This window comes from Octopus bimaculoides, chromosome 9 (assembly GCF_001194135.2).
Source record: "Octopus bimaculoides isolate UCB-OBI-ISO-001 chromosome 9, ASM119413v2, whole genome shotgun sequence".
NCBI classification, from domain to species: Eukaryota; Metazoa; Mollusca; class Cephalopoda; order Octopoda; family Octopodidae; genus Octopus; species Octopus bimaculoides.
In genome coordinates this window covers 58,333,370-58,348,039 of record NC_068989.1, presented here as the reverse complement: position 1 = coordinate 58,348,039, position 14,670 = coordinate 58,333,370, and the positions used below count along the sequence as shown (strand labels likewise).

Here is a 14,670-nt window from a genome sequence, read left to right as displayed (position 1 = left end):
AATCTGATATTATTGATGAAGCATGATTTTTGAATGTTGGACCTCATGAAGGCAATGACAAAGGACCAAGACCTTTGGTGATATGTTGTGCTTGAGAAGACCTGTCAAGTCAGGCGAGATCATAGTTGTGGAAAATGCCAGTGTTGTGTAAATGACATATAAAAATCACTCCTCAAACGTTGGGTGATGTGCTGTGCTTGAGAAGATCTGTCAAGCCAAGTGAAATCATAGCCGTGGCTGATGCCAATGCCAGTTGACTGGCACCCATGCTGGTGGCACATAATAAGCACTGTTTGAGCATGTGGCTGATGCCAATGTTACGTCAGTGGCACGTAAAAAGCACCCACTACACTCTTGGAGTGGTTGGCGTTAGGAAGGACTTCCAGCTGTAGAAACCAGATTGGAACCTAGTGTAGCCCAACCCCTGGGTTTAGCAGTTTTCAGTTAAACCTTCCAACGCATGCCAGCATGGAAAACAGACGTTAAATGATGATGAATAGCTGTTACTTTTTGACAAAAAGGGATACAACTAATACATCAGTACACACACATCTACAGAGTGTATAATATTCATATGAAGTTTCCCATCAGCTCTACGGCACACCTAAAATAAGCAATGAGTTTGCCACAGCAAACAGGAGATGAGGATAAATCCAAATTGTGAGGGTTAAATAAAGTTATGAGAGTTCCAGAAGCTCTAGAATATTTTTCTTACTCTGTCAGTTTGGCAATACTAGTAAAAGTGATTGGATAGTGATTTGATAGGTAATGTAGTTACCCTTTGTAACAGGGTAACACTGGCATTCTACTAATGAATAAAAGTACAAATTAGTAATTCAACTAATTAGTAATACTCACCAACAATGGCCACTCAGTTTCCTTCACAGTATATTTTTTTCATGTCAGTGCTATCGTAATTTTTAAGTATTTTACGGAACTTTAAGAAACAACTTATTTTTGTATTTAATAAAAATGGTTATGGCTTAGTTTTTTGCAAATGATTAAAGTAGATTTTGTGAAATATTTTTTCATGAATATCTGTTATTTTATAATGAAAGGCAAAGAGAATATTTTGTTCATTTATTTATTTTTGCTGTTTATTTTCTCATTGTTTTTGTAGAATTATTTATAATATATTTCAATGTATTCAGTCTCCAGAAATGTTAACTCTTACTTTATGCAAAATTTTCTTTGTCAGGTGAGCATGGTTTAGGGGAATTATTCTGTTGTTCCTGATTTGATTGTTCACTTCTCATCTTTTGGAGTTCAGATGTTCGCTCTTTATCAATGATTTCCATTTCTCGAACTTTCTGCAAATATATTGAACCCAAAGACAGAAATATTAAAAGAGAAATTCAGGATTACTGAAAAAAAGATCAGATTTATTGAAACAGAAAATCAGGATTATTAAAACAGAAGCCACATGTGGATATGTGTGTGTGCTTGCATGTTTGTATGTATGGATGTGTCTGTATGTATAGTTATATGCTTGTATGTATTTGTATATGTTTGTGTTTATAAAAATATATGCATCTAGAAAAGAGGGACAAGAATATACTTCACAAACATTTTAGAATCACTGATTTCCAGAAAAGGAACTGTCAAACAATGCTTACAGAATTTTGGGCAAGAAAAGATCAGTTTCAAAGAAATATGTAATGGATTTATAATCACTTGTGATATAATAATTACCTGTGGTATTTCTGACATTGTACCTGTGATATATCTCACATAATTAGAATGGTTAGTGTTAGGAAGGGCATCCAGCCAAAGAAACCATGCCAAATCAGACTGAAGCTTGGTGCAGTTCTCTGGCTTACCAGTTCCAGTCAAACTGTCTACCCCATGCCAGCATGGAAAGCGGACATTAAATGGTGATGATGATGAATTACCTGTGATATTTCTGAATTGGATTGTAGAATTGTAGGTGCTGGCACAGTGAATCACCAGCTCCAGTACAGAAATGGAGGGGTCGGTATAAGAGCCAAATTTTCTACCTTCAGTCTAACCTCACCTATGGTCATGTATGTTGGGTAATGTCGGCAAAAGTATGATTGTGAATACATGTGTCTGAGATGGGGTTCCTCAGAATGGTCTCTAGAATAATGTTACTTGACAGGGTGCATTGCTTGGAGATCAAGGAATCTCTCCTGGTCAAGCCACATCTCTGCATTGAGAGGTCACAGCCCTGGTACTATGGACATGTGATTAGAATGTCACAGGAAAGCATTGCAAGACAAATTCCTCAAGCTGAGCCAACTGGCAGGAGTCTGAGGAATAGATCAAGAATGAGATGATTGGATAATATTTACAGTCTTAGTTGGTCACTCTTGGGAATCCAGGTGGAAAGTCTAATGACAGTTGCTTCAGATAGTACCTATGGAGGAGATATTTGAGAACTCTACCCTCATGACCCTCCCTGGAATAAAGGGCAGAGAAGATGGATGGAGGGATTTTTGATGTTATTATCTGTGGTTGATATTTCCCACATAATTACCTGTGATATTTCAGTTTCTATGATTGTTCGATATTTTTTCTCTTGCCCTAAATTTTTCATTTCCTCAAGGAATTTTCTTCTGTCTTCAATTTCTTCTTGTACTGTAAAAAAAAAAGAATAGCTATTTTAATGTTTAAGATCAACAGAGTATCTTTCAGTGATGCTATAGGAAGTAACTTGGAGTAAGAGAGTGTTTGTAGTCATGGTAGTGCTGTTGGTGATGATGGTAAATGAGAAAAGAAAGAGAGGGAGAGAGTAGAAGCCATGAAGAGGTAGTGATGTTTGTTGTTAGAGTGGTTGTGTTATTACTGGTGGCGGTGGTGATGTTACCATCACTATCACTACCTTGATTATCAAAAGTATATTTTTTTAATATTTCTTCATTCCTCATTAAATGTATTCAGTAAACGCTTCAGTATATACATCTCATTGCAGTAAACACTTCAATTTCTATGAAGTACATTAATGATTTCGAGTTTTGGATACCAGAACCAAACTTTGAAAATTTACTTAAGACATTCTTATTATTTTTAACCTTAAAGGAGAAACTGCTGTAAAATTAGTTAAAATGACTCCCTAGTGATTTAATTTCATTTTTATTGTGCTTTGTTCTATTAAAAACATTGAAAACTTAAGTTACATGAATTTTAAAAAATGTAAACTGCAATATATTAACACTAATAATATATTTTAGAGTGATATCATGGAAAACATGAATGAGGCATATTTCCCATGGTAGTAATGGTATGATGGGTGGTGGTATGATGGTTGTGGTGGTGATGCTAGTGGTATTAGTGATGGTGGTGGGTGGTGGTAGTGGCGATGGTGAAGGCAGTGGCAGAGGTGACTTTGTTTCTTTATTGATGATGTAGTGATGTTCGTAACTGATGGTGGCAATAGGTGTTGTTTTGTTGTATGTCCTCAGGGTAGTGATAGACTTCATTAGTAACCTTAAACTCTTCTCTCCTCATGTATTTTACTATTCCTTATAAAGATTTTATTGTGAAGAGGAATAAGTCATGTTTCCTATAGAATGAATAGCCATCAATAATTATTATAATTATACCATATTAATATTTACTAGAAATAAATTACATTGTGTAACACGATTTTTGTCCTTGGTAGCAACTATTATCTCCTATTTGCTTACCCCAAGAAAGCATGAAAAATGGCTAATATTTCCTTCAAACTTTGCTTTTGTTACATTTATTCAAACCCTAAAGAACCCCTCTCAACACATGGCTATGATCAGAGATGCATGTACTGTCAGCCACTAAGGAACATGCTCAAGTGGTTAAGGTCAAACAACTGAGAAGTAAATCTGTGGTACTGAGCAGAATATTTACTATAATATTTCTTATTTCCTTATTGCCCACTAGGGGCTAAATATAGAGGGGACAAAGACAGACAAAGGGATTAAGTCAATTACATCGACCCCAGTGCGTAACTGGTACTTAATTTATCGACCCCGAAAGGATGAAAGGTAAAGTCGACCTCGGCGGAATTTGAACTCAGAACGTAACAGCAGACGAAATACTGCTAAACATTTCGCCTGGCGTGCTAACGATTCTGCCAGCTTACTGCCTTATTTACTATAATAATATTTCTGCTTCAGCAACTCAGTGCTGAATCTGTCTGAAATATAATGGAACATAGTTCAGTTTCAAAACATTGATGTCCAGGTGACAAAAGCAAAGTTTGAAGGGAATAATAGTGATTTCCTTTGATTTCTAGATAAAAGCAAATAGGAAATAACGCTGACTAAAGACAAAAAAAAAAAAACGTTTCTGACACAGTGTTATATTTATGAACAAATGCTTGTTGTATGGTTTAGAATAAACATTTCATACTTAATATTCTAATCCTAGAAACACAGACTCCTTTCCATGTAATTTTACAAAGTTATGGTGATTTATTTATTTTTGATTTTTTTGCCTATCCATTCCAAGAAAAGTTTATAATCTTACGTTCGTCAAAACGGTCAACGTCTTCAAATTCTTCTTCAATTTTTGGTTTCCTCAAAAGGATCTTTGGACGTGGAATGTTTTCCTCTTTGCCATAGGTCATTAAATTTGCAAGTTTTTCCTTTTCCTTTTCAGAGAAGAATTCTTCAAAGAAAATAATAATTAATCAATAACTTTAATGAGTGTAATCTATCAATAGAAATAACAATATCAATTTATTAATGAGATAAGGAGAACCATTAGAGCATCAAACAAAATATTGTGCAGTATTTAATTACTGATTTTTAGATTTTGCATTCAAAACCTGCTAAGGTCAAGATTGTTTTACATCCCTTTGAGTTTGATAAGAATGGCAAGCCAGGAAGTTGCACCAGGCTCAAATCTGATCTGGCAATGTTTCTACAGCTGGATGCCCTTCTTAATGCCAACTACTCCAAGAGTGTACTGGGTGCTTTTTATGTGCAACCAGCATGGATCCAGTCAGGCAACACTGGCATCAGCCACACTCAAATGGTGCTTTTTACATGCCACCAGCACAGGAGCCTGTCAGGTGGCACTGGCATCGGCCATGCTCGAATGGTGCTTTTTACGTGCCACCAGCATGGGTGCCAGTCAAATGGTATTGGCATCATTATTATTATTATTATTATTATTATTATTATTATTAAGGTAGCAAGCTGATAGAATTGTTAGCTGCATCAGACAAAATGCTTAGCAGCATTTCATCCATCTTTGCATTCTGAGTTTAAATGCCGCCGCTGCCACCACCATTATTATTATTATTATTATTATTATTATTATTATCTAAGGTGGCGAGCTGTTAGAATTGTTAGCACACTGGACGAAATGCTTAGCAGTATTTCACCTGTCTCTACGTTCTGAGTTCAAATTCCACCAAGGTTGACTTTGCCTTTCATTCTTTCAGGGTCAATAAAATAAGTGCCAGTTGAACACTAGGGTTGATGCAATCGATTCATCCCCAATTATTATTATTATTATTACATGTTTGGTTTTTGCCTTGTATTTGTACAAGTTGACTAAGTTTTACCCAGAGACCTCAAAAGACAACAAGTTAGATGTTCAAGTTGGTGTTATGACTATGGTGCCATATATTTGGTTTTGCTCTTAAGCTAGGAAGGACACTTTAGATAATGTAGTCATAGGTACAATATGCCAGAGTAAAACGTGGAATATTATTTATAGATTGAATACCTTTAATTAAAGATCTTATTAATTAGAGATATGCTGAAACTAAACAAAAACAATAATTAAAAGACAGTCAACTCACTTCCAGGTTTTGGTCGATATGTCTCAATCTTGTAAGCACCCATGGCTTCCATTGTTTGCCGAGTTCTTTTCCCACTGTGTAACAGCATTTAGTAGAAAAAGAGGAAGAAAAGAAAAAAACTAACATGGTGTGTGTGTGTGTGAGAGAGAGAGAGAGTAAAAGAGAGTGTGTATGTGTGTGCATTGGGATTAAAAACATGAAAAAAAGAACTCAATTTACTTTGCCCAATCCACTTGATTTTTACTCTGTACTTTCTTGAACATCTAGCTGGTTTATTAGAAACAATAAACTTGTATTAACTGCTAGTAAGGACACAGTATTTCATTTTGCAACCACAATATACTACCAAGAATATTAAAGGCTTAAAGTCAATATTGATTTTAAATATTGTGCATTACTTTTGTGTTAGCAGTGCAATGTTCTCATTTTTAAGTTTATCTCTACAGATTTTTCTATAGAATTCAGAGCCAGCACTTGAGATTACAATGTTTTGTATACAAATACATCTATGTAAACAATGCAATCAAAGATAGAAAAAAATAGGTAATGGGTGTATATGCATATTTCAAGAGTTATTGCTCTTTCATCAGCATTGCATCCAACCCATCAGCTATCCACAAATGCACTGCTTAAATACTCACTAAGTTTAGCGATATAACACTATTGGATAAACCAATTTACATATTAAACACATTCTTGGTAACTGATATGTAAATATTAATAGCTAGCAAAGACACAGAACGATTCCTATCTCTTCCTCTTTTTTGTGTCAGCAGACCAAAGAGCAACATGCACTTCTGCATCAGCCATGACCAAGAGCAACACTTCCCTTTACCCTTAGCTTGACGTACGAGCAGAAGCTTTTGGCTGCAAGAAAGACGATACCACCTTTATCCTTTCTAGTCAGCACTGTGCATTCTTTACTCTTTCACTCTCTACTGACAGACAACTTCTACACACTACCAACTACTAACCAGTGAGCCAACCTTTTCTACACTGTCACTGCAATTACTACTGTCTTTTTAACTACCTGTTGGGAAAATGAATAAATGTATGTAAATAATATTTCTTCCTTCTTGGTATTGATTCTTTGATGTTTACTGGTACTCTGACGTGAGAACCTTCAACCATTATATCTACACGCTACATTTGGTAGTGTGCTACATCGTGTCAACTTGATATGGCATCTCACATTTAGCCTGTCAAGGTAAAAAAAAGTCTTATATACAAAAGCTGCATTTAGTACTATGCTCATCACAGGTTTCATCTTATTGTGGGGTTCTATAACCCTCTGTCTTCTATCTGACTCATGTATTTTAACTGTGAAGCTAGGTGTATCCAAATGTTAAGGGAATGCATTTTCTTATCACACATAAATATTAAAAAAAACTTGTAAATAAGAATAAGATTAAAGTTATCAACAGCTATCTAGACATTATCATCAGTGATTTGATTAAGTGTTCTACAGTTTCTACAAAGGGACCATTCTGAAAATGAGTCTCTTGACAGTCACTCGACCTATGAGAAATGGCAGCTAAGACTTCTCCAAATCACACCCAAGCATCTTAAATAAGGAAAGGACACATTAGATAATTATAGCCCAACATAGTACCTAAAGAAAGGGTGGTCATGGTTGGAATGCCTTTGATCAGAGAACTGCTCAATCAGTGTTGGTCTTGGGCTAAGTAACAAACAACAACAACGAATGTTAATCAAATTTCATATTTCTTACGTATAATTGTAACTAGATTTTAGTTTTGGTGGTGAATTACTCCTGCACTGATTGGATTCACTGCTAGAAGGAGAGCATGTAACTGGTAAGCAGGCACCATCTGAAAAGTACAAAGAAATTATAGAAATTGATGCAAAACCTAAACAATATTACTACATACATATGCTCACATACACACACACACACACACATTAAGCATGGTATTTGGGGGTGATGTAGTGGCTGATCTTGTGCCCACACTAATAGTCACTATATGAAATGACTCATTAGTTCCTCAAGGTTGGTGAGATAAAAGACTGATGTCACTGAACAAACGAAAAGGTGCCAAGTCCAGCTTTGGTAACTTTTATGGTATTTACTTACTTGTTGGTACAATATTCACCAGACTTTTGTTGCATCAAGTGCAGACATACATATGCTCCATCACTGTTACAGAGTCTCAATGTGGAATTAGATCTGGTTGAGACAACACACTTAGGATCATTAGTGCAGACAGTTGCAGAAGGATTGCATAGAACAGAGACCCACACATTACCAATTTTTCCTTTTGACATAGTGAATAGAAATGCACAGTGAAAGATATTGGTAAAGTTCAGGTACCCAACTAAGTCTGTCAATTTGTTTATCCAAATACACTTTGGTGTGAATGCTAATTTCAACTCGAATGGTGATCTGTTGGCACTAATTCAAGTGGAAAATGTGTTAAACAAGAGTAATATACCTGTCGCAACTTTGTTCTCTATATACTTTGCAGTGGTAATTGATCATGCACTTAAGGACAGTGCATTAAGCATTTTTGTCTGTTATCATACAACTGGTAAACTGTTTAATCTGAATCATTTCAAAGCTCAAAGGCCTTTATAAGTCTTGCCTCACTTGGAACACGATATCCAGAAAATAATGTATCTCATCCCTGATACCTGCACTGCTTTTGGACTTACAATAACAATAAACTAGAAGATGATGTTTACACCTCGTCAAGGACAGATGCATATAGAACCAAATATAATTGTCCAAAGGACATGGTGGAGTCTCCTGCATATCTTGGGAACTGTGTCTCTAGGGATGGATCCTTGGAATCATACGTGAATGCAAGTGTGTGTGTGAGAGAGAGAGGGAGAGAGATGTGGCTGTACTAGATAAACAGAAAAGAGTTTGTAGAAACACCATATGATGTTAACAAGGGACATGCTAGGAGTGTAGTGGAAGCATAGACTGGCAAATAGAGAAGTTAGACTTCATATGCAGCAGAGACACAGGTGTATTGCACACTAAGAGTACATGTAAAATAGATTCTCTTAAATACCCAGATGGTTCTAGAGAAGTAGTTTATAGGTGTTATTATCAAGGTAATTTAATTAGCAGGAGGGTGCTCTGAAAGCATGCAACCAGAGTAAGAATGAGTTGGAAAAAAATTCAAGATTTTATTACCGCTACTGGTAATAAAAAGTTTTCTCTCTCAAAATGAAAGATTGTATGATGCTTGCGTATGAACTGTGATGTTACATGGTCATGAAGCACAGCCTTGAATACAAAGCGTTTGCAAACAATGGAAGATGATAGCTTTATAAAGAAGTGCAGGGTGTTTAAAGTGTGTGGAATATGAGGAAAAGGGAAACTGAGGAAGAAGTAGTATGAAGTGATGAAGACTGACTTCAGGATGCTGAGCCTCACAAGGGAATAGCTAAAGATCATAATGATTAGTAACACAGTGACAGAGAAAAACAACACAGCAATGCAAGCATGGTATCTGAGATGTTAGATCTGTTACAAGCCTACAAGCCTCAGTTTCCATGGTGTATAAGCAACCAAGAATACAATACTCTGCTACCTCCTGAATGAGACATTAGTCTGTTACAAGGTTAACACCTCCTCCTTACTATTGCTGGAATTCATTTTCAGCTGAGTAAACTAAAATAAACAATGTGAATTGAAGTGCTTTGCTCAAAAGCAAAACATGCCATTTAGTTTGGGAATTGAAATCACGACCAAGAGACCAATACACTATCCAGTCTGCTAAGCACCTTCATGACCATGTGCTTCTTATGCTTGGTAGAGATGGAGGCTGACATATCCAATACATCCCTGTTAAGCTTCTATCTACTATTTGACTCTCTCTTATCACTATTCTATCCCTAATCTTACACTCATCTTCTCCCTATTCACCCTGTCATTCTGACAAAACATTCAATCCTGATGACATCATGGCAATCATATTGAAAGAATCCTATATTGTTTGAATTCTGGATATTTTTAATTGCCTTTTTGAATCTTATATTTCACCAGTTGTTAGGAGAAAGTCACAAATAAACCCAGGTCTTGAATTAGTGGATTAGCAGAATATGGGACAAAATGCCCATTGGTATCTGAATACAGAATTTCCAGTAATGGTAGAGCATCACACAAAATAAATTATGGCATTACAACAGAGGATCAGAAACATCGAAATAAAACCAGACAAAATATCTGGTGGTGTTGAGACAAGGGATTGACAATATCAAGAACATCAGAAAAAATGTTTTATGGCATTAAATCAGTGAACTAATATTAGAAAATTATTTAAGGTGGCAGGCTGGCAGAATTGTTAGCATACCAGGCATGGCGCTTAGTGGCATTTCATCCATTTTTATGTTTTGAGTTCTAATTCCATCAAGATCAACTTTGCCTTTCATCCTTTCAGAGTTGATAAAATAAGGATCAGTTAAACACTGGGGTAAATATAACTGACTTATCTATTCTCCCTAAATTGCTGGCATTGTGCCAAAAATTTGAAATCAATATTACAAAAGCATAAGGCAGCGAGCTGGCAGAAACGTTAGCACACCAGGTGAAATGCTTAGCGGTATTTCGTCTGCCACTATGTTCTGAGTTCAAATTCTGCTGAGGTCGACTTTGCCTTTCATCCTTTCAGAGTCGCTGAAATAAGTGCCATTTACCCACTAGGATCGATGTAATCAACTTAATCCCCTTGTCCGTCCTTGTTTGTCTCCTCTATGTTTAGCCCCTTGTGGGCAATAAAGAAATAAGAAACGTTAACATGCCAAGCAAAATGCTTAGCAGCATTTCGTCTGTCTTTATGTTCTAAGTTCAAATTCTGCAGAGGCCAACTTTGCCTTTTGTCCTTTCAGTGTCAATAAAATAAGTACCATTTGAGCACTGAGACTGATGCAATTAACTTAGCCCTTCCCCTGAAATTGCTGGCCTTGTGCCAAAAATTGAAATCAATATTAGAAAAGCTTAAGAGAAAATATCTTTTAGTATTAAAAGAGAGGATTGGCAATATCTGTAGGGTGTCAGAGGAAATGGTTTGTGGTATTAATCATGAGTTAAATTGGCAAAGTGTTGGATCAAATATACTGTGTTAGGAACAATGGGTTAATAAAATTAGTAGAGAGTTAGATAAAAAGTCTTGTGGTCTTAAAAAACAGTAGTGTAATCCATAAAATTCCTTGTGGTATTGAAATAAGGAATTACCAATATCCTTAGAACATCAGACAAAATGGCTTACAGTATTGCAACAGTGAATTGGTAATATTTATCTTGATAAAATGGTATTATGAGAATGTTAATATAATTCATCTTATAAGCAAAATAGTTAGGCAATATTGGTTGAGCTTCAGACTAATTATCTCATGTTATTATAGGCACTATCAGTGCAACAGCAGGCAAAATGTTGGATGGTATAGCAACAGTCAATTGGCAAATTTCAAAGGGTATCAAACAAAATGCCTTGAGGTTATGGAACAAACATTGACAATAATCAGTAAAATAGCAAACAAATTATGGCATTGAACTAGTAATATTAGTAACTGTATTAGGACATTGTACCTAATGCTGTAGGAACAGTGGGTTGGCAGAAAAAATAGGATGTCAGAAAAAAATATCTTGTGTTAATTGAATGTTAACTGGTAAAATTGGTCAGGGAAAATACCTTGTTGTATTAGAATGGTGGACGCTGGCAATATAATTACTGCATCAGAGAAAGTGTCTTGTTGTACTGGAACAGCATATCATCAATATTAGTAGTGTTTGTGGTACTGGAACAAGGAATTTCCATTATCAGTAAAGCATCTGACAACTATTTTTTGGCATTAAAACAGCGGATTAGCTATATTGGAAGAATATCACAAAATATGCTGTGTGACAATATCAGTAGAGAATTTGACAAAGGTGTATTTGAACAATGAACCGACAGTAGTAGCATGCTAGACAAAATAGTTTGTGGCATAAGAACAGTGGGTTTGTTACATCAAGAGACCATAAGAGAGAATATGTTGAGTGTTAACAGAAATAACACAGTAGAGTTCCAAAGAAAATATCTTTGACAATATCAGTAGAACATTACACGATGTCATATATTGGTTTCACATTTTGTCACAAGGCCAGCAGTCTCGGGGAGGGGGCTAGTTGATTACATTGACCTCCAGCGTTCAACTGGTACTTATTTTATTGACCCCAAAGGGGAAAAAGGCAAAGCTGGCCTCAGCGGAATTTGAACTCAGAAGGTAAAGACAGACAAAATGCCACTAAGCATTTACCTGGCGTGCTAACAATTCTGCCAACTTACCACATTGTCATACAGTAATAGGACAGTGAATGTGTTATATCAGCAGAATAGCAGAGAATATTGGAATTCAGTACAAAGGGACAATAGCTGGAAAGGTTAGGGAGTGTCTTTCTTATGAAAAGGACACACTGTAGCATGATCCCAAAGATCAGTTGGTATTCCTGTAGCAAAGGAGAGATTAAAGAGTTTGGTGAATATAGGAGTAATCTCGAGGTGCAATGTTTGAGAGCAATGGAAGGGACATTGTTAAGGTTGGTGCTTATTTGGTTTAAAGTGCTCAGAGATATTTTCACATTTGGTATGTACGTGTGTGTGTGTGTGCCAGATGACAGAACTGGGGGGTAGAAGGGACTAGATTTTGAAAAAGATTTACCAATGGCATGTCATGTGGAATTGGCTGAAAAGTGTGTAGCAAAGGTGGAAACTTTCTCCGAGGGGGAAGGCAGTATTGCAAACAGAACCATCATTATTGAGAAGTAGAGAAAAAGTTAGTGGGGTTTCTTTTTAGCAAGTAACCAGGAGGATCAGTTTGAGAGGTGGGATAGGTTGAGGTCTGAATGATGCATGAAGGCATTTTTCACTTTCAGACAGAGGCCTTAATATTTTACAATGACAAATAATATATTCTTTCATTTGTTTATTGGTTTTTAGTTATTGGATAATGGCCTTCCTGGGACACTCCTTCAAGGATTTTATCTGGTCATATTGACCATACTCCAACTTGGTATTTGTTTTATTTATTTCTATTTATCGAATGGGCACATTACCATTTGATGTAAACAAATGTAAATTGAGACACCAATTTACATTGGTACTTATAAATACATATATGGACACACTCACACATATATGAAATACTTTACTCACTTTGAACAGTTTCTTCTAAGTGTTTTTTCTGAAAGTTTGTCAATTTCGATTCCTGCATCATTTCTGGAAGTTATAATAATAAAAATAAAAATAATAATAATAATAATAATCCTTTCTACTATAGGCACAAGGCCTGAAATTTTTGGGGAGGGGGATAGTCAATCATATCAACCCCAGTGGTGAGAATAGGTGTGGTGATATAGAGAGTTGGGCTGGGTGAGTGGGCAGGAGAAGGTGATTGTAGCAAATGATGGAGAGAAATATAGGAGAGGCTTTGGGGCAGGGGTTGTAGTAGATACATGAGGGCATTGAGGGTGATAGCAGGTAAGCAATGAAGAGCAGTACAGGGAGGGGAAAGAAGGTGTAGAGAGGAAGTGATTGGTGGAGACAGTAGGCAAGGGAAGAAAGGTAACTGGAGGAGAGTAAAGGTAACTAAGATAGCCAGGTGGGTGTAGCATGTGCTTATTCTGCTCTCAGGGGATAGAGAAAGTGATGGGTGTAAGGGGAATGAAATGTGAGTAGGGGATGAAGTGTAGGCGGGGGATAAAGTGTGGGTGGGGTGAGAAGGGACGTGCATTACCAACATGGTTCTAGGATATCAATTCTGATGTGGTGAGCAGGTCTTCTTGAGTACAGCAAGGTGCCGGATACCTCGGTCCTTTGTCATCTTTGTGAGGATCAGCATTTTGAGATTGGCCTTCAGTGCTTCATTCCATGTTTCCTGGGTCTCCCTCTTTCACAAGTTTGATCCATTTTAAGTGACCATCACTTCTTTATGTAACTGTCTTCATCCATCCACATCACATGGCCAAACCAGAGCAGTTTCCTCTTTTGCACATTGCATCTAATTCCTCATATGCTCAACTTCTTTCTCAATATACCAATGCTTTGTCGCACATCTAGCAGAGCATACCAACTTTGTTCCACTCCAGCCTTCACATGTTCTCCACATTCAGGCCCGCATTTCACTACCATGCATCATCACAGTTTGTACACATGCATCATACAATGTTCTCTTCTCTTGGAGAGAGAGAGACTTCTGGCTGCCAACAGAGGTAAAAGCTCTCTGAACTCTCAGCATTTTATTCTTATTCTAGCAATTACACTTTTGATACATCCTCTTCCACTGCTAACTGGGTCACCCAGCTAGCAGAAATTATCTACAACTTTTAGAGAGCTTCCGGGATATTTGAGGAAATCAGTTTCTGGTGTCTGTAGTCTTTGTGGCTTCTGAACATCATCCACATACAACCTACCTTCTCTGTTAACCTTCCTACTATTCCACTGCACCTTTTGTACGTCCATGTATATATATTATGACAAGCTTCTTTCCAAAGCTTTGGTTGGCCAGGGACTATATTAAAAGGCACTTGCCTAGGGTGCGACCAGGTAGTTGGGAAGCAAACTTTTTACCACACCCTCACCTGCGATTATGTATGCATGTATGTCTCTCTCTCTCTCTCTCTCTCTCTATATATATATATATCTATCTATATATATATATAGATATATGTAGTGAAACTAACCTCTATCACCATTATATACAAACACCACTTTCTCTCACTACTATAAATATTAACAAACGCGAGCGTAGTAGAAAGCAACTCATTCCCTGTCATCACCTGACTGACTATTATTTGAAGCGGCAACTGCCTCGTACCGTTCCCGCCAGAATGCAAATCGACCAACCACAGCCCCTAATAAGGTCAAGTGATAGTGTTTTTCTAATGCTTCTCTGGAGTCTACCTTCAGCTA

General features: G+C 36.7%; 1 protein-coding gene across 1 annotated transcript in view; it reads right to left on the bottom strand.

The window, feature by feature from the left end:
• Nucleotides 1–1,070: 1,070 nt before the first annotated feature.
• The window catches only part of LOC106871049 (UPF0193 protein EVG1 homolog), a 15,285-nt gene continuing 1,685 nt past the window's right edge, over nucleotides 1,071–14,670 (bottom strand). Inside the window, exons 2-7 of the mRNA XM_014917315.2 lie at nucleotides 12,916–12,978; nucleotides 7,482–7,581; nucleotides 5,750–5,823; nucleotides 4,465–4,605; nucleotides 2,498–2,598; nucleotides 1,071–1,310 (exon numbers count right to left, since the gene is read on the bottom strand). Coding sequence (XP_014772801.1) covers nucleotides 1,176–1,310; nucleotides 2,498–2,598; nucleotides 4,465–4,605; nucleotides 5,750–5,823; nucleotides 7,482–7,581; nucleotides 12,916–12,978 — 614 coding nt within the window. The 3' untranslated portion in view covers nucleotides 1,071–1,175. The remainder of the gene's footprint in view (nucleotides 1,311–2,497; nucleotides 2,599–4,464; nucleotides 4,606–5,749; nucleotides 5,824–7,481; nucleotides 7,582–12,915; nucleotides 12,979–14,670) is intronic.